Here is a 24,481-nt window from a genome sequence, read left to right as displayed (position 1 = left end):
CAAAGTAAGCAAAGGAAGTAACTTCAATATTGTACTCACGGTAGATCCTTGAGGTCCTGATCGACCTCTTTCTCCCAAAAGACCTCGTGGACCCTGTAAAAAAAATAAGTGTTACAATGGTTGCCTGTAAGGAAGATGACAAAGATCGTCGATAAGAATCCAAATATGTTTCTTCAGCAAAACTCCAATCTGAAAACCTATGAAAGTACATAAAATAACATTCTCCCTAAAATCCGTGATATCCCATCAAATGTCAGGATTTAATCTTCCATAAAGTGAGCTAGCTTTTCTGTTACTCTATATATATTAGGGCATCACTCATTTTAATCTGTTCTTGATTTATTTCCCTCTTTCATAAAAATTGACGTGAAGCATTAGAAATAGCTATCCCCACCCAGCTCTGTCTCACCAGCTCACCATCTTCACCATAAATGGATGGAATATACTTGGTATTAAAATGCATCTTTGGCGATTTCCCTCCTCCCACCATCTCCTTGATTTTGTTAACCCTTTTAATCCATGTTGTTATTTCCATTTTATGTCTCATTTTTTCATATCCTTTTCTTTAAAAAAATATTTTCCACAATATATTCACACTTGGTATCCTGTAATCCATTTAAACACTTCATTTTTAATTGCATTTATTCCTTCTGCATCATTATAAATATCGTATCTTTTAAACGTAACACTGTAGATCTGTGAGTTTTTGTGACAGTATTTCTTCTCAACGCATTTAGCTCAGTCTCTACTTTAAAAAAAATCTGTGCTGGATTAAATAAGGGATGAAAAGTGGAAATAAAATCTCAGCTGTTAAGGAAATAAGCTAAGAACCCAATTCTCAGCAGGACACTCACCAGAGAACCCGGAAGACCCATTGCACCAACAGAACCGTGATCACCCTACAGCAGGTGAATAAAAACAGGATCAGATAACAATGTCATCATTCGTTAAACAGCTATTGATTTACACATAACCAAGATCTGGTTTTCTGGGATTGCATGGAAAATGCAACATCTAAAAGTAAAACTAGAAACAAACATATAAATTGAATTGAATTGAATACTTTGAATTTGAATTGAATACCAATCACAGTGGAATTCTTTGCTTGCATACCCAAGGTATGCAAATAGTCGCCCATAAAGGTTGTTTACAAAGTTACAAATTACCCCCCACCCCCCAGTCCCATGCCAGGTCCTCTTTTCGAGATGAACTATTAAATTACGACCCAAGGTCAAAGCTTTGTGATTCTCCTTTAGTGCTTAGTAGTTGCAAAGTTTTACTGCAGAACTTTACTCAATGTTCAATAAGTAGGTATGTTGCAAAGCCTACCTGAAGCGTCGCTGAAAATCTGTCGCTGCGGGTGTGCGCGATTTTGGCGCCGTTTAGAGTGGGGCGGGTTTAAAACGCGATTTTCTCTAGGCTGTTCAAATCGAAGATGTTCAGCCTAGTTAATTATTAACGAAAAATCGCTGGAAGACCCCGTCGCAAAAGCTATTATTAGTTTTAAAGGCCTCGTATAATAGTTATAGTAGTTTAAAAATCAATCTCTAAACCCGCGACCTCCGGCAGCTGTCAGGGTCTCATAGAGCAAACAAATGAAGGTAGGCTGCATATTTTTACATTAAAAAGGGCTTCTTAAGATCCCTTTATACAAAGTTTAATATTGCGAGTTGCTCATTTTGGGCCCATTATATCCCGCAGTATTTTTCTGGGCATTTGAGGGCACAAATCTACCGCAATGTGAACGTTCTAAACCAGCGCGTTCACAGGATCCCACTAGAAAGCTGATTTTAAATGGACTTTAATTTACAGCAATTGAACACTAAATTCCTTCCATTTGGCGTATAAATTAATGTAAATGAGATTTAAAAATCATGTTTTATTGTGAATTATTTATGAATATTATTTGGACACTTAGGCTATTTAAAAATGTTAATCATTTATTAAGAAATGGATAGATGTTTAGATCTAGTAATTGAAGTTTGAAATTAGCTACACTTGGGTAACTAACTAATTATATGCTTTAATTTTAGGTCATCCAAGTAAGATTATTTTATATTTGTTTCAGAATGGTTCAATCTACGATAACTGAAAATTTCATTCAGTTCTCTTAATTTTTAAGAAGGTTATGGGCTTTTGACTGTCCACGATCACAGCTTTTTTGTTATGTCCATAGAAAATCAATAGGGAACAAGATGCTAATTTCCGAGTATGAAAATGGCCATAACTTTTTAAATACTTGAGATATGAAAGTGAATTAGGTGTCAAATTAAACTTCTTTTTATGCTTTATCTGATGGGATAAATTACAGACTTGATTTTTTAAATCTCAAAATTTTGTAACATTGCTACAATAAGTACAGATTTAAGGATACTTCCCTCAAGTTACCCATCCATAAATGCTTAATGGGTGTGCCTGAAATTCCTCCAAAAATAATTTAATGAATACATTAATAACTGCTAAACCTGTTGGACAAAAAATTCTAGGCAAATCTAATGGCCATATATTCACAGACATTAACTGCATAACATAACATTGTACAGTTCAGTCAAGTGGCACATCATTTCACCATGAGATTGTCACCTTCTGGCCAAGAGCTCCAAGTTCACCTTTTCGTCCTTCACGACCAAGATGTCCCTGTGATTAATAGTTTAAAAAACAATAGTGAAATACTTTACATTGAAAAACTATTTATGTATCACTAACACAGTAGTTTAAATAAATGTTATTGAAGCAAAAGTGATGGCTCACGTAATGGATGCACAAGCTAACCCATTGTAACACAGATAAACACTGCCTTATAGTTACTTAATAAATGCACATGAAATGACGAATAGTTGTGTTTGTTTTATGCTTACTTACCCTCAAACCCTTGATACCAGGGAAGCCAGGGGCACCTGGGAAACCTCGAGAACCCTGAAAGCAAAGCAATAATTTAACATCCCGGTGTGCAAGTAGTGTGCACTTAGTTTAATCACACAGTTTATGTATCTTGGACAATCGAGAAGGAGAAGTACCAGTGAAGATGATATAACCTAGATCATCTGTACCTTGACAACAAAAGATCTTGTGTTTATTTTTTATCGACAAGATACTTCAGGGTCATTTAATTTTATAGTATGGTGTTTGTAAAATGGGAAAATTGCAGCTAATTTACTCAGAGCAAGGCTTCATAAGCGGTAACTAGACAAATTAAGAACTAATGTTGATTGAGGAAGATAGACAGACAGACAGACAGACAGACAGACAGAGACAGACAGAGAGAGACAGACAGACAGACAGACAGACAGACAGACAGACAGACAGACAGACACAGACAGACAGACAGACAGACAGACAGACAGACAGACAGACAGACAGACAGACAGTGATAAACAGACAAACAAATAACTAAATAAATAAATGGTACAATCATACGGTAATGTGGGATATTTTAATATATGCCTGAAAAGTTCATTTGGTTATTCTATCTACAGATGCTGCCTGAACTATTGAATATTTTCCATTTTTTAGTATCAAATCACCTATTGGTTTAGCCATCCATATATAGATTTATTTATGTGTAGGAAAGAACTGTAGATGCTGGTTTAAATCAAAGGTAGACACAAAATGCTAGAGTAACTCAGCAGGACAGGCAGCATAACTGAAGAGAAGGAATGGGTGACGTTTCGTAAGTCAATTTCATTGACCAGATTTATTTATCTGGTCAATTAAATATTAATTCTGATCAAAGTCCCTTTCATCGTTCAAAAGATTACTAAGAAGTTACAGAAATCAATGTGAGCAGGTCTTGTAACAATATAATTATTCCTCCGATGCAGATATAAGTTGGCTCGTCTGGGATGTTGTGTTTGACCAAAATTTGGCAGTTATATGAGAAACCAACTTAGTTGGATCTTGCTGGATTTAGTCCATTGTCTAATATTGCCACGTGGTTTTGGCCTTCTGCATTTACCTGGAGTTTTTGATCATATTGACCTTCCGCACCAGGTGAACAGGCAGTGAGGTAAGTAGACATAAGGCCCAGTCCTCAGAAAGATCTGACAGTTTGAACAGGAGGCTAGGCAAGGTAAGGGTAAGGATGTTATGCTCAACTTAAAACGGTCCTTCTTTTGATCTCACCGAAAAAGATTATAAACAGTTTATTATCTTGTTGGTTTGTTTTAATAACCCATCTTTCCTAACTTACAACAGGTGGGGCGGCATGGTGGTGCTGCAGTAGAGTTGCGGCCTTACAACGCCAGAGATCCGGGTTCGATCCTGACTACGGGTACTGTCTGTACGGAGTTTGTACATTCTCCCCGTGACCACATGGGTTTTCCCAGGGTGCTCCAGTTTCCTCCCATAGTCCAAAGACGTACAGGTTTGTAGGTTCATTTAGCTTTAGTAAAAATTGTAAATTGTCACTAGTGTGTAGGACAGTGCTAGTGTGCGTTGGTCGGTGCAGACTCGGTGGGCCGAAGTGGCCTGTTTCCGCACTGTATCTCTGAATTAAACTAAACTAAAAGATATCCCATGTACCTCATTGGTTAGCCTGCAGTAGACCCTTAAGAGTCAACATCCATTGAATTACATATTGAACTGGAACTGTAATTATTTCCTAGTTATTTTTAGCTCTTCACACCTAGATTGGAAAGAATAATTTCCCTGAGTCTTTTAATCTTGTTACCTATGTTATAACTTGGATCCAGTTTGGGAAAAAAAAGTTTCATTATGCTACTTCAGCAGTCCTAAAATACATTATCACACAACAAATGTTATTACTGTCATCAATATTTAAGATAATTTGTCATTTCGGTGACCTCTGTCAGGTATGCATTTTTAAAAGATCAAGCTTCTCATTCTTTACGAGATCTTAATTTTACAAAACAACATACTATCCTTTAAATTCAATGCCAATTTTGCCACTGAACAGTAATACATAAGTAAATAAATAATAATTTAAATCAGATTAAGTCAGTCATCAGATCTCAGTAAGTTATGCCAATTTGTAAATCAAGTATAGTGATGTGCCATATTACCTGTTGCCCCATGAATCCCTGCTCACCACCCCGTCCTGCTTTTCCAAATTCACCCTGGGGAAGAAAAGAAATTCAATCCAAAGATGAAAATAGTTAGTTAGCATCCGTCCATCTGCGACAGATAATGGTGCAGCTTTGGTGTTGCCCTGTTTGGTAGGTGAATGGTGCATCTATGTTTGCACTTTCTGCCCTGGCTGCTTGGCCTATCCTTGACTGGCAGACCCACTCACAGCTTAAGTTGTCTCTGGTCGGTGGCGGCGCTGCGATACAGCTGCCTTGCCAGCAGCGTGTCCGTCATTTCCAGTTGTTTGTTTTTTTTAGTGTGTCCAAATGTTTGTTTTAGTGTCTCTTGGTTTGTCTTGTGTGGGGTTGGTGAGGGTAGGTAAGGGGGGAACCGCTTTTGGTCGCCTACTCCACAGAGAGGCGACGTTTTCCATGTCGCCTCACTCGTGGCCTTACAACATGGATTGGAGCGGCCTTTCCCGGAGTCGGGCCCGGAGTTTCAGCAGCGGGCGCAGCATGGACTTTTCTGCCGGGGTCACCAGAATGGAGTGCTCTGATCGCTGGCCTATCATTACATCCTGAAGCCGCGGTCTGTGGAGCTTCTAGCCGTGGGAGCGGCGTCCGGAGCCTGGGATCCCTCATTGGGGATTCCCGGAGAAGAGCTCCGATCGCCGGCCCGTGGCCTATAACATCCTGAAGCCGTCGTCTGCGGAGCTTCTAGCCGCAGGCGCGGCATGGACTTATCATCTGGAGCCTGGGTTCCCCCGCCGGAAAAGAGCTCCGACCACCATCCTGCGGCCTACAAGATGCTGAAGCCGCGGTCTCTGGTAGGAAAGCGCCAATTCGGGACCTCCGAGCAGCGGAGTGTGTTCGACCATCCCGGCGAGAGGGCCTGTACATCCGGCCGTCCGTAGCGACGACTGCGGAGGTTTATGGCCCCAACCACGGGTGAAAAATGGAGAAGGGCTGACTGAACTTTGTGCCTTCCACCACAGTGAAGAATGCTGTGGTGGATGTTTGTGTTAAATTCCATTGTGTATTGAGTGTTCTTTTTTGATTGTACCGCTGCTGGCAAATTCATTTCATTGCACCTATATGGGTATGTGATGAATAAAATTGATTGATTGATCGATTGATCGATTGATCGATTGATCGATTGATCGATTGATCGATTGATTGATTGATTGATTGATTGGCCGTTGGATTGGGGAGTGCTTTGCCGTTGCAATTGATCATTTCACGGCGTTTGATACATGGCCTCCAGGGTCGTGAAACACATGCTGTGTGGTGCATCATACCCGCCTGGGGTTTCTTCCACCTCCCCAAGTCCTCAGCAGCAGCAGCATCCCAACAATGTCAATGCCAATGTTAAAATCTGCCATATCTCTTTTAATCTTATCCTTGTAGTGAAGCTTGGATCTTCTTCTTAGCAACATTGTTGGGAGATGGGGATTGGATTCCCTTGACTAAATGCATTTGCTTAATCACATAATCTGTGCTACGAGCTATCTGTCACTCCCATCTAAACTCCTCCTAGCTCCTCCTGCAGAATGAAAGTAATTGTTTTCAGATGAGATAGGGTTGGGTGATAATTGGGTGACCTTACAATTATTCCCAACGGTTTGAGAATATTAGTTGCATAAATTCAGTAAATCGTGGTAGACTATGTTCACTCCACTTTCTGACCACATTTGTGGCCCTTCCAAAATTAAAATGGGCAATTCAAACAATCACTATGGAAATTGGTATTAGATTATAATCTGATGCATGTACAGAGAAACAGTGACAAACTTTGTTTCGCAAGCTATCCAAGTAAATCTAGCTACATTAGCCCTTCCACTGCACTTCCTTTTCTATTACCTATAAAATTGATTCAAACTACCTCAGAAAGGTTATGCAAGGACAAGGATATGTCCAGTATGTGAGGTGAATTAAGGTGGCAAAACAAGGTCCCAAAAACTCCAATCTTACTAGTTGCCATTTTTCTAAACAGTTCATTGTATGACTCTCGCATTTTCACGTTTACCAATAGCATTGACCATGAATTGCACACTAAACCTTGGGAATCGCCCATTAAGCCTAGGGAAAGGTGTACAATTTGGGCAAAAGCTTCCCAGCTTCTGCCCGAGTAAGCAATTGACACTAACCATTGCTCAATATTTTATCACAGGGAATTATAAGGATGCATTTAAAGAAATAACGTGTATATACTTACATCTTCACCAGCCTTTCCAGGTCGTCCTTCAGGGCCACGGTTTCCAATTCCACCCTGTAGTTAAGAGAGGGGAAAACTGTTATCCTTTGCATAGAAAGATAGTTGAGTGCACTGATTAAAGAATCAGAATGACATAATTTTAGTTACATGTCATCACGTCATCAATGTCAATAGTCTTACGGTGTACAATGCAGATGTTAATGATCATGTTGAAAGTCTTACCATTGGCCCCAAGTCACCAAGTTCTCCAGGAGGACCAGCTTGACCTTTAGGCCCCTAATTGGACAGGAGAGAGTGAAAAAAAAAAACGGATTAAAAGGGGAATTGAGACCTTGGTAGGATTACTGAAAACAGTTATCTTAAACTATCAGACGTGTAACCTAAAAGAATGAAGTTCCGAGATTATCCCACGGTCATTTGCAATTCTGGAGGAAATCATTGCACCTCTGCTAGTGATGGCATCTCAGCTGAAGTTAATTGCTCCACCATATTTTCCAGCCAGGTTTCTAAAACCCTTCTTTCTGAATAGTTAGCAAACATGCAAACCTTCTGCCTGCATTTGGTTATCCACGGCTAGGTGGAAAGAACAATTCTTTAGATTCACCCCTCCATGCATCTGCTGCAGTGTAACCAATACAGCATCAGTAAAAACTGTCTTTCAACACTCAAAACTTTCTATTGCAGATCTTTATTTGGGCTCATGTTAGCGGTCTCTAGCATGATCTATCAATATAAACAGCAGAGGATCAAGCCAGCAATAGCACAGACTATTACGTGGAGTTGCTGCTCTTTCACTATTTGCTTGCATGCTCTCTTTTAGTGAGGAAATCCTTTATCTGCTCATTACAAAGCAATTACTGCAAGAGTCGCAGGAACATGGACCCAGTTCAGGCCATTCATATGTTTATGTCTGTTCTGTCACCCAGTTAAACCATGGTTGACATGGATCTCACTCGTAACAGACTGAACAGGCCAAATAACTTCAGACAAGACCTGTAGAAATTCACCACTTCTTCTCAAACTATGCCAGTAGAGTGAGAAGAAATGCAAAGGGATACAAAATAATAATGTCCAAGACTTGACACTTAGTAGTGGTGAAAACTACTGAAATAATCTTGAACTGTCCGCATAAAATAATGAAATCAGAACATTTTGGGACTCATAATGACAGAAAGTAACAGGAAAGAAATGAAGGGCAAAAGCTGAACATGACTTGGGTTATCACTCCTTTGAATTTGATTATTGTTTTACATAAAAGTCAATTCCTTCAGAGATGGTTAAGAGACTAAATTAAACAATGCAAAAATCAATCTGTGATTCATTGGATGTTTCAAATATATTACTTTCAAATATATTACTGAGAAGAGAAAACAAAATGGTGGAGAAACCGACTAATTCCAGGAAAGATTGACCTTTATGGGCCTGTCCCACTTAGGTGATTTTTTAGGCGACTGCAGGCGACTAGGCTGTCGCCACATGGTCACCGGGGTATTGCCATATGGTCTTGAGTAGTCCCCTCAGTCGCCCAAAGAGTCGTAGCGTCTTTCTGGTCGCCGCTGGATTTTCAACATGTTGAAAAATTTACGGAGACAGTCGGCGACAGTGGGTTTGACGCCAAAGAGTGTAGCTTGACTTCTCCTGACGTAGGTGCTGTTGTAGTTGTCGCCAGGTTAACGTAGATTGTCGCCAGGTTAACGTAGGTTGTAGCCAGGTGACGTAGGCTGTCACCGGTGCTGACTTTTTTTTGTTGTTAAAGAAATGATTCTATTTCAAATTTTATGTCGAATGGAGGTCCAGTCACCGGTTTGTCAGCGATCTGCTATGACTATGACAGTCGCCGGCAGTTGCCTAAAAATAGCCCAAGTTGGACAGGCCAATTACAAATCCTATCAATATGTAGCTGAATTCAATGGAACGGTCATTTTAAGCAACAATAAAATATTTTTTCTTGGTATTCTTTGTGCAGGTAATTACAATATTTTAACGTGTTTAAACTCCCATTTATGTCGGTGAATCCCGAATAATAAAAGGGATTTGCTCCCTCTAATTGGAATAATTAATCAAAAATACTCACTTGTGCCCCCATGGCTCCTGGAGATCCTCTAGATCCAGCTTCACCCTGGAGAATAAAACAAAAAACTGTCAACAATGTTCTAACCAATTAAATGAGGATTGATTGTGCTTTGACATTAATCAGCACAATCTGCCCTTTGTACCATTCCTCATTTGGGGGTACATCTCAAATTGGCAGGTAGCTTTATGGTTAAGGTTCTTGTACTTATACAGTTTCGTACATCTTGGTTCAAAGTTTCTGCCTTCATCATCTTCCCAGAAATTATAGTGCAAACCCACAACTTCATGAATAAGAACAATTTATATCAATTGTCCTCTAACCTTTCTGCATATAACCTAAAATATATGTTGCCTCTCTTCTGAAGGAATTGGAACCTTCCGGTCCCTCGCATCTTGATTCCAGAAAATTACAATCAGCTTGAATAAATGTCTCAACTTCCATTGTTCCCCAGAACATAACCCCAATCTAACCATTCACTTTTCATACATAAAATTCCAGTTCTCATTCCTGGACGCATCTTGCGTCTCTTGAATAGATGAAGAAGTGTTTCAGTTCTGGCCAGATAGCTCCCCATAGTATCTTCACGTGTATTAAAAAAGGTACCAAAAATGCCCACTACTCCATCAATTGATAGAGAAAATAATCTAATGACAAAATAATCTGTAGTTTGCAATCCATTTTGGAAAAATTGGCAGATGTTAGTTTCAGGGGGAGGAGTCCTTCATGCCATTTAACATCATGTTTAGTGAGGCATGAATGGAAACTTGGAATATAGGGCATCGATTGATCGCAATCTTCTCATGCTGCTTGCGGCTAGCAATCATGAGGTACAAAGTGCAGAGAAAAGGTGCATTGTGTCTGGTCCACTTCCCATCAGAAGAGCATTAGGAAATTCACCTGCACATTGATCCAAGTAGTACAATTATGCACGCATCCCCGAGGACCTTTGTTAAGATTGCCTGCTCATTTTTGGGAAAGATATTCTTGTTTGTTCACATGCTTTTCTGTCATCAAATTTACACAAAAGATATTAAATCAATCAATCACACTCAAAATTCATAATTTGCAAGATTTTCAATCACATTGTTCAGTATAGACAGTTGCATCTGGTCACAGAAGAGTCCGTTGTGGATTGTGTTTCATATTGCATTTGCTATTTAATATGCATGCATTCCTATAGTTGAAGCTTCACAGGGCATCACCAGCATTCTGGGTATCCCTGATGCTACTCCCAATGTGACCTTCTGCGTAGCTCTTTGAACCACAGTTGATTCCTTGCTTTATGTGTTACAATTGTGTGTTAGATATGCTGGATCACGAGTTTATGGATTGTGGTAGTGTATATTTCTGCTGCTACTGATGAAACAAAACACTTCCTGGATGCCGACTTTTAAGCCATCAGGTCCATTGTAAGTTGATCCCATTAAGCACAATCTAGATCCATCCAATTTGATGGAGGATTTTCTTATGAAGATTAGCCTTTGTCTCCTCAAGCACCATGGAAGCGACTTCTACCAATATTATTATGATCAGATGCAACCTCCATGGGTAGATTGGCAAGGGCGAGGTCAGGTATATTTATTTTTAGTTTAGTTTACTTTAGTTTAGAGATACAGCGCGGAAACAGGCCCTTCGGCCCACCGAGTCCGCACTGACCAGTGATCCCCGTGCACTAACACTACCCTGCACAAACTAGGGACAATTTACACATACGTCAGGCCAATTAACCTACAGACCTGTACGTTTTTGGAGTGTGGGAGGAAACCAGAGATCTCGGAGAATTCCCATGTGGTCATGGAGAGAACGTACAAACTCCGTACAGAGAGCACCAGTAGTCGGGATCGAACACGGGTCTCCGGCGCTGCAAGCACTGTAAGGCAGCAATGCTACTGCTGCGCCACAGTGCAACCAGAGTTTATCTCTCTTGTTGGATCCCTCAATACCCACTGTTGGCCCATTCTGGCAGCTGTGCCCATGGGACTCAGCCAGCTCCATGTGGGATGGTGCTACCAAGTCCAAAGGACCACTTGGTGATGGATATTGAAACACTTCCCTGCCCCATCCCCACTGACAACATACTGCTATTTTCTGTGCTACTTCCAAGGGTTGTTCTACAGACATCAGCAGAGAGCATGGTGAGGATTAAAAACCGTAAATTGGAGGAGCAGCACCTCATATTTTGCTTGGGCAGTTTACACCCCAGCGGTATGAACATTGACTTCTCTAATTCCCTGCATTCTCCTCCCCTTCCCAGCTCTCCCTCAGCCCATTGTCTCCGCCTCTTCCTTTCTTCTTCCTGCCCCACCCCCTCCCCACCCCCACCCTCACATCAGTCTGAAGAAGGGTCTCGACCCGAAACGTTGCCTATTTCCTTCGTCCATAGATGCTCCCTCACCCGCTGAGTTTCTCCAGTATGTTTGTCTACCTTCGATTTTCCAGCCTCTGCAGTTTCTTCTTAAACATTAAAAGCCTTCATGTCATCAGACTTTGTGGGTTTGTAATCAGTGTTGAGGACCTAAGTGATACTCCCTTCTACCTAGAGTTTAGAAGGATGGGGATGTTTTCAGTTGAGTCTAGAATCAGAAAGCACAGCCTCAGAATAAAAGGACGTAACTTAAGAATCGAGATGAGGAGCAATTTCTTTAACCACATTGTGTTGATTCTGTGGACAGCCGTGGAGCCCAAGACATTGGCAATTTTTAAAGTGGAGATTGATAGGTTCTTAATTTAAGGATTTCAGAGATTATGGGGAGAAGCCAAGAGAATGGGGATAAGAGGGAAATGGATGCCAATGTTAATGGTAGGTGGTCCACCAATTATATTCTTCTGCTACTTCACTGTAGCTCTTGCAGTACAACTATGTGCCATTTCAAGGGGCAATTAAGAGCTCACACTTTGGTTTGTCTGGAATCACATCCAAAGCACCCCAAGGAGGGAATTTTCTTCCTTGTACGACATTTGCAAACTACATAGTCTTATTTGAGAATCTGTGGCCATTATTATTATTGACTAGATTTTCTGAATACCATGTTATTAGTTAAATGTAAATCCCATGAGATTTGAACTGTATGGCCTGTGAGGCATCGAAAGAAATAGGTGCATCTAATCACCTTTCCTATCTATGTTATCACAAAATCTGTTACCCTTTTAAGTGTTTCATATTGATGATTGCAAATGGAAAATTAATGTTACAGTTTTTTCTCCACATTATTGAATTTATGAATTCTCCCATCTAAATTCATTTACCTACATTAAATAATTTCCCACACAATACCTGCTTACCTGATCATGGATTCATAAAAATGATGATTATAGACCTATCAGTTTACGTTTACAGTTTATCAGTTTCTGGGCATCGTGATTTTCATGAAAGATTTAAAACAATGTTCCTTCGTGCTTAGACATATTTCTCCACATTAGGTATATATAGTTACATCCAAAAATAATCCACAAACTGCTGAGATACAGTAACTCAAGGGGTCAGGCAGCATCTCTGGAGAACATGGTCAGCCGAAGTTTCAGGTTGAGACCCTTCTTCAAAAACTGAAGAAGGGTCCCAACCTGAAATGTTACCTATCCATGTCCTCCTCCAGTGTTGCTGCCTGACCCCCTGAGTTACTCCAGCACTTTGTTTGTTTTTTAAACCCAGCATCTGCAGTTCCCAGTTTCTATTTAATTACATCCATATATGCTTACAAGGTATGATATTCCTAATATTGCAGCAAATTATTGTATTGCTTCTGGTTTACTTAAGGTCATCTATTCTCTGAAAACAATTATCTTGTGCACTCTTCGCCATAACCAAGCCACATTGAAAACAGTTCGCAAACATTTTAACAACGGACTTACCGAAACTCCCGGCACCATTCCTATTTGGCCACGTAAACTTGACTTTTCACCACCAGTCATTTGGGATGCAAGTTGCTGTGTGAGAAGAAACAGAGCAGTCACGCTAATCCTCCAAGTGAACAGGAAATACACAACTCACAACTGGGCAACGGAGAATAGTAAAATGTATTCAGGAGAATGGCTGAGTAAGCCATCTCTGATGGAATCATAGATAGACACAAAAAGCAGGAGTAACTCAGCGGGTCAGACAGGATCGCTGGAGAAAAGGAATAGGTGATGTTTCGGGTTGAGACCCTTCTTCAGACTCATGTTTGAGATATTAATTTCCAACATGAAATAATTATTGCTTGCCATTATTATCTATTTTGTGATGGGATTATGCTATATCAGATGGAAAATTACAGTTAAAGCTCTTAAACTATTTGTTCATAATAGGCCAAAAAGCTTAAGGAGGCTTTAACTCCTACTTCATCAATGGTCAGTTCAGTAATAATAAGTGTCTTCCATGATTCTGCAGGTAACTGTAAAATTCATCAACAATAATTAATTGATTGAGTGATTAGTTGATTAATTGATTGATTTATTTTATTGTCGCATGTACTTGGTACAGTGAAACTCATTGTTTTGCAGACAAAACACAAGTATGCAAAAAGTCACCATGTATAGGGCACCGACACAGTGCACAGAGTGAGAAGCGAAGTTCTGTATTGGCTCTAACGAGCCTGTGAATGTTTACCATTATAGGCACTCTACAAAGACTCATATAGCATCCAGAGACCAGAGAATCAGGTTTACAATGCTGCAGCCTTGCTTCAATGTATTACATGGATAGTAGAATAATGAAAACAGAAGACAACAATTTGTTATTGACTTTCTTTTAAAAATCAAAACTTGTCTTTAACGGTCTATTGTAACCGGTAACGAAAATGTAAATGCAGAAAATTTGCTTCGGGTAAATACTTACTAAATAATATATAAATATTGTGCCTTTTTCAAATGCTTTAAATGTGGTACACAAAGGCTAACATCATAGGCTGATGTCGTTTCGTGGAATGATATATAATGAACAATTGTTAGATCAAACAAATCAGGCAGACCTGTTTTATGTTCATGATTAGGAATTTACAAAAACGAGAAATTCAGCATTTTCTTTTATAAGGCCGATTCAGTATCATTAGATCCAGATTCAGTGTTATTAAAATTCTTATTTAGGGATTCCCAAACACAAACACATCTAAATGGTTAGGATAAAGGCCTACACTTTTAAATATAGAGGCAGACAATTTATGTATTTTCTAATGATAGATACAAAATGCTGCTGTAACTCAGTGGGTTAGGAAGCATCTTTGGAGAAAATAGATAGGTCTGAAGAAGGGTCCCGACCTGAAACGTCACCTATCCATTTTCTCCAGAGATGCTGCCTGACATGTTGAGTTACTCCAGCATTCTGTGTCCGCAGTTCTTCTTTGTTACATTTTGCTTATTTTCTGAATGCATTTCGTTGTTACAATGTGTTACAATTATGCGGAGGGTGAAGTGAAATGGAACAAAACCTGTTGCTTGATCTTGCATGATCTTGTAAAGTCTAAGCTGCTGTAAGTAGATCAAACAACTTTGGAAATGTCAAAGATGATGAAAGACAACAATGATCATTTCCGCTGCCCGGTAATTAAAGTGCAAAGTCGTGATAATTATATGAGCTGTTATACTTTCTGTGAGGAACTACTGAAAACATTAGGCTTTGAAGTACTTACACTTTGAAAGCCAGGATGAGTGGGATGTCCAGGTGGCCCTGCGGGACCAGGTTGTCCAGGAATTCCAGGCACACCATCACCTCCAGATGGACCAGGCACACCCTAAAACCAAGGGTTACATTCAAGTTTCAGCAAAAGGTACAATGCTTTGATTTAATTTGTAGGCTTACATGGTATCACCTTGCATGAACTAGCTTTATGACCGACAAGCAACATAATGACAGATCGCCAGCTAATAGAAATCTTTCTGCCTAAAATTAGACACTGATTGAATTAAAATAAAAACACATATCTTTCCAAATTTTGGTTGCATTGCCAAAGTAGTTATTATTCCCTATGGAAGTCACAACTATCGCAACGTTTAAGAAACATTTGGATAGGTACATGGATAGGACAGGTTTAGAGGGGTATGGGCCAAACTAGTGTAGGCAGATGGAACTAGTGTAGATGGGACATGTTGGTCAGTGTGGGTAAGTTGGGCCGAAGGACCTGTTTCCACGCAGGATAACTATGACTCTAAGTAAAGTTCTTTCTTACAAATAGAAAAGCAAATGTTACAAGTCTTCATTCGGAAGGAAGCTTTTACATGCTACGCAAAGTGGATCAGTTTATCAGTATGTTATACTGGAAATGTACAGCATGTCAGGTAACATCTGTGGAAAGAAAAACAGAGATAACATTTCATGTCAAATACCCTTTGTCCAATGAAACATTTGAGTCTTTGACCTGAAACATTAACCTCTGCATCTCTTTCCACAGGTGTTGCCTGATCTGCTGAGTGTTTTCATCCTTTTCTGATTTTATTTCAGATTTCCATTTCCATGAAAATATCTTGAGTACTTTTAGGAGTCAGTGCTTTGCTCGAAGTGGAGTGTCTAAAAATGATTCGTAAACTTTGGAATGAAAGACAATAAGGCCATTTCTATAACTTCAGCATGAAAGTATTGAAGCTTACAACAAGTCTGACATTCCTACATCCTCGACTGGGTTATCCAAAGAATGGCTACGTACAAAATGGCTCTCATAGCAGCTGCAGATGTGGAACAATGGTGCTGAAATATGGATTTAGAGAATATAATGGCAATATCTCAGTTCATATCTGCACTTGTGTTACTATCTTACAATCAACTTGGGTGGGACCAGAGCAGAGATTAATCATTCTATATTTTGCTTTCAACTACATTGCTAGCTTTCATTCTGATAGCTTCCCTGACTCCTGGTATTCTGAACTTGGTCATGAGTCTACAGTATGGTATATCATTGAAACCCTTTTGAAAATTCAGATACATTATACCTGCTGCATTACTCATGTCTATCTTTGTTAATTATGGAGATAAAGATAATAGTGATTAAGCACAGCTTCAGTTTGTAAATCCATAGTAATGGCTCTATATTATGTTTTCAGTTTCAAAATATTATTCTATTGCATGCTATTATTTAGTATAGTTTAGTTTAATTTAGAAATACAGCGTGGAAACAGGCCCCATGGCACACCGAGACAATGCTGACCAATGATCACCCGTACTCTAGTTCTATGTTATCTCAGTTTCGTAGCCCAGACACTTGGGGCAAATTTACCGAAGCCAATTAACCTACAAACCTGCATGTCTTTAGAATGTGGGAGGAAACCAGAACACCTGGAGAAAACCACATGGTCACAGGAAGAACATACAAACATTGTGCAGACAGCACCTGTAGTCAGGATCGAACCTAGATCTCCGGTGCTCTACTGCAGCGCCACTCTTCTGCCCTATTCTATTGCATCTTCTTTTACCTTTCCTGTCAGTGACATTACACTATTTGGTTTACAAGACAATGAACTTGTTTTTTCCTGACTTTAAAATGCAAGAACTATCTAAGATGGCAATTTTCCACTTTCGAATCAGCTCTCATGTGTGTGTAATAATGGGGCAGGTCATTCACAGCCCGAGATCAGGAGCCATCAGTAAGCAGTACCATGCGGTGGACTCCAGTATGGTCCAGGCTCCATCTTGCACTGGGAGAAGGCCCACTATACTTTGACAGTGCAAAGACCGACTGTGCTGCCAGAATGGCTTTGACAGTCGGTGCAGCCCCACCCCTGGCCTCACAGGCTGTCAAACCTGCCCTTTAAATTGAACATATGTCAATGCCAGAGACATTCAAAACATCCAAAATTACCTTGGACCCGTTAAGATGTTTACAAAAGCTAAAACCATTCAGAAACATTTAAACTATAGTTACCCATGCACATATGAAAGCAATTAAAAACATTTAAAGTAACATAATTAATTCAAATGAAACCTATTCCTCATTTTACTGGCAATGGGTGGTATCCCCTTAAACCCCACCCCAGCCCCCCCACCCCCCACCACCCCCCTCCCCGCCCAGCCATACACTTGGATGTGCTTGTTGTGCTGATGCCAGCTTATCCTGGTATGGGCTCTCAGCAGATGGAGGTCCGAGTCTGAGAAGCAGATATGTTGTGGAAATTCATGCTGTCCTGTTAAACCTATGAAGAGATCAGCAACAGAAGCAACCATTGCACAGCTGGTCCCCATGTCCTGTGCAAAGTATTTTCCACCACACCCCCACCCTAGGAATTATCCAACTGGTGGATCTGCTGCCTCGCAGCACCAGAGACCCAGGTTCGATCCTGACCTCGGGTGCTGCCTGCGTGGTGCTTGGCCTTTTCCCAGTGACCCTGTGGAGTTCCTCTGAGGATTCCCGTTTTCCTCCCATGTGCCAAAAACAGGGTTTGTACATTAATTGGCCCCTGTAAATTTTCCCTAGTATGTAGGGAGTGGATGAGAATGTGGGATAACATAGAACTAGTGTGAACTGAATATGACTATTTTTATATTCATTATCATAACACTCATGAAATCTGGGCTCAAAGTGTTTAAAATATTACTCACTGTTGGTCCCTTTGTGCCCTCCCTTCCTCTTGGTCCATTTGAACCTGGTGGACCCTATAAAAATAAATGTTACAATAGTGAAAAGCAAGTTCAGAGCTAAGATTAATGCATTTGAATTGTTGGAGAAATAAGCATTGAGAATAAGGTCCCTTAAATGCATCTTCTTTCATTTTAGCATTTATCTGTTAAAATGATAAATTGAATTGTTAACTAATCAACACAACTGTATTTATCAATTAGTCCAAACCATACTTATACTAGAAAAGTGGCATTGATGTTAACTATAGTCCAAAGTCATTCTTTTAAACACAATACATATCATCCTTATGCTTTTTATTCTTCAGAACAAGGATTAGTAATTAATGACATTTACAACCATTCAACCATTGTGACCATGTCCACCAAAACTAAAGTTATTAAGATTACTTCCAATTCCAATTAAAGGGAATATACTTTTTTTTCCCCACAGCGGTTAACCACCTTTCTTCATTAACTAGGGTCTTAGTTGCCTTTCATAATTTCACCATCTCTACATCAATTTTTGTGCATGTATTAATAAATATTCAACAATGCACATAATTGATGCAGAGATGGTGAAATGACCATAGAAATATTCCAATCTTTCCAAAGTGTCCATTTCTAAGTGAGTCAGAGATTAATTTATAAAGCAGAGAAGGCCAGTGGCCAACATCAAAGTCAAGAAGCTCCACAGGAGAAATTCCAGACAGCACGTGTCCTATTCTCATTATGGGTGACACATTGTGCTGTCATTTGTCTTTCTTTTGAATGTATCCTGGACAGCACTGCTAGTCCTAATTTATCATCCATCCTTCATTGCACTTGAACTAAATGTCTTTACAGAGGCCAAATTCACTTGTGAGAAATTTTCAGAGAACAATTTCATAGACATTGCTGTCGACTAGAATTATTTGTAGAATGGATAACAATTATAGATGTTGTTCCTAATGAACTTCAGGAGCATCGAACTACCCGATCATAGGAGATTCGATCGCGCCGACGCGAGAGCTTCGATCATCCCGACCGCAGGAAGAATAAAGAGGGAAGATTAGACTTTATTGCCTTCCATCACAGTGAGGAACGTGGGGAATCTGCTGTGGTGGATGTTTATGTTAACTTTTATGTAGTTGTGTGTCTTGGTGTTTTTTTAGTATGGCTGTATGGTAAATCGAGTCTTACTGTACCTTAATTGGTACACGTGTCAATAAACAGATCTTTGAAACCTTTGAAAAGGATGTATTTTTTAAATCAACAATCCTTGTCAGCTATGAGAAGAATTAGTTAATTAGCTGTACTTATGTTCCCCATAAAACCTGTGCCTCCAGATCATCTATCCAGATTCCTCAATCACTCATGAAGTGGTATAAGCATTGAACTACCGATATAGCTTGTAATGATTCCGTGGACCTACATCTTTAGATGCAGATATTGTGTGTTTTTATGAAACGGGGGCAACAGAGAGCAGAAGCTGTTGTCAATCTCTAGTACTTCATGAATACATAATTTCTATCTGAAGAGATAGATTAAGTATTTAGAATATTGAGCATTGTCTAATTTGTTTTGGAAACCCTGCCAGAATTATAGAAAGAAATGGTAGGAATTCTTGCATTGTACATACAATCTGGTGCAAATATAATCACCAAACTGTGCACAAATTGCACTGGAGGTTTGTGCTGCTGTTCATATATGGAATGCTCAAGACATTTGCATTAGTCACAAACAAAAAATATTGCCATCAATCACTGGAATAGGCCAGGGTAAATGAACATGATTGTGGACCACTGTTTTCCTTGAAATAAATAAATGTTGACAAAGTCAAGAATATTGACGGTGTTTTTAAATAATATAGCCGAAAATAGGTTTTCCAAATATTATAAACAATTTTAGTGCAAATCATTCACAACTTGTATGTGACCTAATTTAATAATCACCGAAAGTGACTAAGAAAAATATTACTATTTCTTCAAAGTTCTCAAGTTATTACTACTTCAATGTTTATGTTATAACTTTCAGGATGTATGGAGGGTGATTTGTTTGCCTAAAGCAACTAAAATTGCAGAGCTTCCTCAAATAATGACAGTCAACCTCAATCATGAATATATTTCCATCAGATTCATGAAGGCTCCCTTTAAATTGCATCGATGCAGAACAAGGTGTGTTAATAAAAGTTGCTTCGTGCGTGACTGCCCTCAGAAACAATGACAACAAATTTTCTCCAGCAACTCTCTAAAGGTGCATCACATCAGAATGTTGATATTCCAGAACCTAGGTCATTTACGAATGGTATGAAGCCAAACTTTTTCACCCAGAGAGATCTGAATCTGTGGAATTCTCTGCCACAGAAGGCAGTGAAGGCCAATTCACTGGATGTTTTCAAGAGAGAGTTAGATATAGCTCTTAGGATTAATGGAATCAAGGGATATGGGGAGAAAGCAGGAACGGGGTACTGATTCAGGATGATCAGCCATAATCATATTGAATGGCGGTGCTGGCTCATAGGGCTGAATGGCCTACTCCTGCATCTATTTTCTATGTTTCTATATCAGGTTCATATTTGTTAACACAAATGAGACATTCTCACATTCGCCCTTAGATGATCTCATTTCACTCCTGAAAGGAAATCAATTTTTATAACACTAAGTTAGAAAGATATGACTTACTGCTGGGCCTGGAGGTCCTCTTATTCCAACCACCTGTTAAAAGTGAAAAAAAGTAAACCTTCAATGAACAATGAAATTGACAGAGGATAATATCATCATTTTAGTTATGCACTGGGCATTTTCCCACTGTCTTTCATTAATTTTATTCAAATTTCAATTGTTGTTTACTTAAAATGCAAGCCCTTACATTTAAATATCCAGCTTTGAAAAAGTGTTGCTGCCAACAGCATCACAAATAGCCATTCCAAGAAATAGATAAAATCCAGTGAGAGTGAAAAGAGACTAGATTAAAATTACTTACTCTGCGGACATCCCCTGGTTCACCTTTCTGTCCCTGTAAGAGAGGAAAAAATATTAGTTCAAATTGGAAGGACCAGGTAAATCAATAAACATTTAAACTTCAAAACATTACCCTTTCTACAGAGCTGGAAACCAACTAAGCTTTCTGTGTATTATCCTATAATGGACCTGATATATGAAATACATTGAATGTGTCCCTATCTATACAGGTTTACAACTAAGGCTACAAACCTACTATCTTTTCTAATCATTCTTATTTTGATTTTCTATATTTCCACACAATATTTTTAAATTATAATAAATAAGTATAAATTTCTTTGTGAATGCTTTTATGAATTTCGACACCAGTGTCTCTAAGTGATGCAATTAAATAAAGGTTGAAAATAACACATTACTTTAATATTTGTGTTATTTTGACCAGAGCAATGTGCATGGAAAATTAAATTTATTTTGAGTGCTGGCATCAGACGGTCAGTTTAGTTTAGTTTATTATTGTCATGTGTACCGAGGTACAGTGAAAAGCTTCTTTGTTTCGCCATCTAGTCTCACACTATAACTGATTTTCTTTAACCATTGGCAGAATTTTAAATGGACTACCAATGCAACAACCCCTCCCTTTTATTGCTTCTAAGGACAAATCTAATTCCCAATATGTTTAAGCAAATGTCACAAAACAATACAAATCCAATTCTTGAAATAATATTGCATTTCACTGATTTAAATATGTTAAAGAAAAGTTCTTACCCTCTCTCCTCTACCGACTGCAAAAAGAAAAGAAAAAATTAAATTAGACTACTCCTCACATAATTACTCGATTTATTTTATATATGTATTACCGACTATTATGAGAACATCTATGAATGTATCGAATATTTACATGTTATTTTACTTACTTGCAATTGTTTTCGTTATTATTCAGAGAACTATTGTGATTATAAAGCCAAAGTCTGAATTTACCATTGTTCCTGCATTAGCACTGAAAGATTGAAAGTTCATTCAATAGCTTGTCAATTTCTCTTTACTTGTATCCCTCCCAAGTCTGTGTGCCACTGCTGGCTGACACCTGCCAACTGGACTTACCCAGGTGTCAGTTCTATTTTAGAACTTTCCAAGGCCTTGCTGAACATATCCTCCAGCATCTAATCCTCCAACAATTTCTCCACCTCCAACGGGATCCCGCCACTGTATCCCATCTACATCCCGCCACATCTTCCCATCTCCACCCCTTTCTGCTTTCCACAGAGACCGTTCCCTCCATAACTCCCTGGTCAACTCGCCCCTTCCCTCACAAACCACCCCCTCCCCAGATACTTTCCCCTGCAACAGCAGGAGAAGCAACACCTGTCCCTTTACCTCCCCCCTCAACTCCATCCAAGGACCCCAACATCTTTCCAGGTGAGGCAGAGGTTCACTTGCACCTTCTCCAACATCTACTGTATCCGCTGTTCCAGGTGTCAACTTCTCTACATCAGCGAGAGCCAAGCACAGGGTTGGCGACCGTTTCGCACAACACCTCCGCTCAGTCCATCTTAACCTACCTGATCACCCGGTGGCTCAGCGCTTCTACTCCCCCTCTCATTCCCAATCTGACCTTTCTGTCCTGGGCCTCCTTCATTGCAAAGTGAGGCCAGCGCAAATTGGAAGAACAGCACCTCATATTTCGCTTGGGTAGTTTACACCCCAGCGGTATGAACATTGACTTCTCTAACTTCAGATAGCTCTTGGTTTTTCTTTCCATCCTCTCCCCCTTCCCAGTTCTCCCTCTAGTCTTACTGTCTCAGACTACATTCTATCTTTGTCCTGCCCCCTCCCCTGACATCAGTCTGAAGAAGGGTCTCAACCCGAAACGTCATCCACTCCTTCTCTCCAGAGATGCTGCCTCACCCGTTAAGTTACTCCAGCATTTTGTGTCTACCTTGGTGAACAAGCTGCATCAGGCTTCCTTACTTTGGTAAATTAGTCCAATGAGCCTCAGGCTATCACTTTCAAGCATATGTTGCAACACTTTATTAGTTACCTGGTGCTGGACTTTCAGAGTGAGACAATTTCTCAATATTACAGCATGGAAACACTTTGGCCCAAACACACCACGCCCTATTCAAATGCGTCCCTTTACCTGCATTTGGTCCATATCCCTCTAAATCTTTCCTATCCATTACCTGCCCAAGGATCTTTTAAATGCTGTTATAGCACCTGCCACAGTTACCTCCCCTAGCAGCTCATACCATAAACCCAACATCCTCCCAGATAAAAAGTTGCCCTTCATGTTTCTATTAAATCCTTCTCCTTTCAGCTGAAACATGCCGTCTGGTTCTTAATTCCCCCACCCTGTGTAAAAGACTGTGCATTCATTCTGTCTATTCCCCTCATGATTTTATTCACATCCATAAGATCACCCCTCTGCCTCTTGCATTCCATGAAGTAAAGTCATATTCCAGAATTAAACAATAATATAACTTATGCATAGATCTCTCCTGTTACTATGTTTTGCTGTCAGTTGTAGAGAATATGAGAAGCAGAACATTTTTGAGCCATTCATTCCATTGTACCCGCTCGACCTTTCAGGCTCTTAATTTACCTCAGCACCACATCTGTCCACTAACTACAAATCTCGTGATTCATGGAAAATTACAAAGACACACTGATCTCTGTCTAAAAGATTCTCAGTGACTGAGCTCCCCCAGTCCTCTTGGGAAGAGAATTCTAAAGATTCACTTTGCTCTGGGTAAAGAAATGTCTTTCCATCCCTGTCCAGAAACACCAAATCCTTTTTTATGGGACAGTTAGCCCTGCAGCCGAGAGAAATATTGTCCTGACATCCACAGTCCAAATCCCCATTAGAATTTGGTTTTTCTCTCATTTCTTCTACTTCTCGAGAATATAACCCATTGATATAAACTAATTAATAACTCACTTTTAATATTAACTATAATTAATTTAATATAAATTAATATAATTTAACAATTTCATATAAATGAATTTAATATTTTAATAATTTAATTAATAATTTAATATAAATTAATAATAGCCTGAAGTAGGGTCCCAACCCGAAACGTCACCTATTAATGTTCTCCAGAGATGCTGCCTGACCCACTGAGTTATTTCAGCATTTTGTGACTCTCAATGGTGTCGTTTGATATAGGGAGATTTTTTGAAATGGAAATGCCTTATTTTGATTATATGTTAGTGGAATCAGAATCGGTGGTAACCAATCCACTATGATCGGAATGAATTATTCACCTAAAATGAGTATGTATTCAGGAGAACACAAAGTGCCTGAATAACTCAATGGATCAGGCAATATCTCCAGAGGAAGTGGATAGGACCCTTCTTCAGACTGAAAAAATCTTCCAACCTGAAACCTGGCGACAGGGTGAAGCGTGTATGGTCGTGAGTAGTCGCCCAAAGAGTCGTACCTTGTTCTGGTCGCCGCTGGATTTTCAACATGTTGAAAATTTTCGGCGACCTGCAACAATCTATGACAGGTGCCGGCAGTCGCCGAAAAAGTCATGTAAGTGGGACAGGCCCATTATTCCAACACTTTGTGTTTTACTCAAGACTCCAGGATTCACAGTTCCTCATGTCTCCATATATTCAGGAAATATTGTTTGCATTGCCTTTATAGTCTATTTATACAGTGACTTTAGAGTCTATCATCAATTCCAAAGTGAACTCCTGAGGTGGACCAAA

At 39.5% G+C, this 24,481-nt stretch overlaps 1 protein-coding gene across 1 annotated transcript in view; it reads right to left on the bottom strand.

Annotated features, from left to right (window-relative positions):
- LOC116975080 (collagen alpha-2(V) chain) overlaps nt 1-24,481 on the bottom strand; it is a 246,679-nt gene that overhangs the window by 108,641 nt on the left and 113,557 nt on the right. Inside the window, exons 3-16 of the mRNA XM_033023785.1 lie at nt 21,536-21,552; nt 20,793-20,825; nt 20,492-20,524; nt 17,814-17,867; nt 14,917-15,018; nt 13,163-13,237; nt 9,314-9,358; nt 7,462-7,515; nt 7,240-7,293; nt 5,022-5,075; nt 2,863-2,916; nt 2,584-2,637; nt 855-899; nt 40-93 (exon numbers count right to left, since the gene is read on the bottom strand). Of these exons, the coding sequence (XP_032879676.1) occupies nt 40-93; nt 855-899; nt 2,584-2,637; nt 2,863-2,916; nt 5,022-5,075; nt 7,240-7,293; nt 7,462-7,515; nt 9,314-9,358; nt 13,163-13,237; nt 14,917-15,018; nt 17,814-17,867; nt 20,492-20,524; nt 20,793-20,825; nt 21,536-21,552 (728 nt within the window). The remainder of the gene's footprint in view (nt 1-39; nt 94-854; nt 900-2,583; nt 2,638-2,862; nt 2,917-5,021; nt 5,076-7,239; nt 7,294-7,461; nt 7,516-9,313; nt 9,359-13,162; nt 13,238-14,916; nt 15,019-17,813; nt 17,868-20,491; nt 20,525-20,792; nt 20,826-21,535; nt 21,553-24,481) is intronic.

The sequence above is a fragment of the Amblyraja radiata genome, chromosome 7 (genome assembly GCF_010909765.2).
Source record: "Amblyraja radiata isolate CabotCenter1 chromosome 7, sAmbRad1.1.pri, whole genome shotgun sequence".
NCBI lineage: Eukaryota > Metazoa > Chordata > Chondrichthyes > Rajiformes > Rajidae > Amblyraja > Amblyraja radiata.
This window is presented reverse-complemented; position numbering and strand designations above follow the sequence as displayed.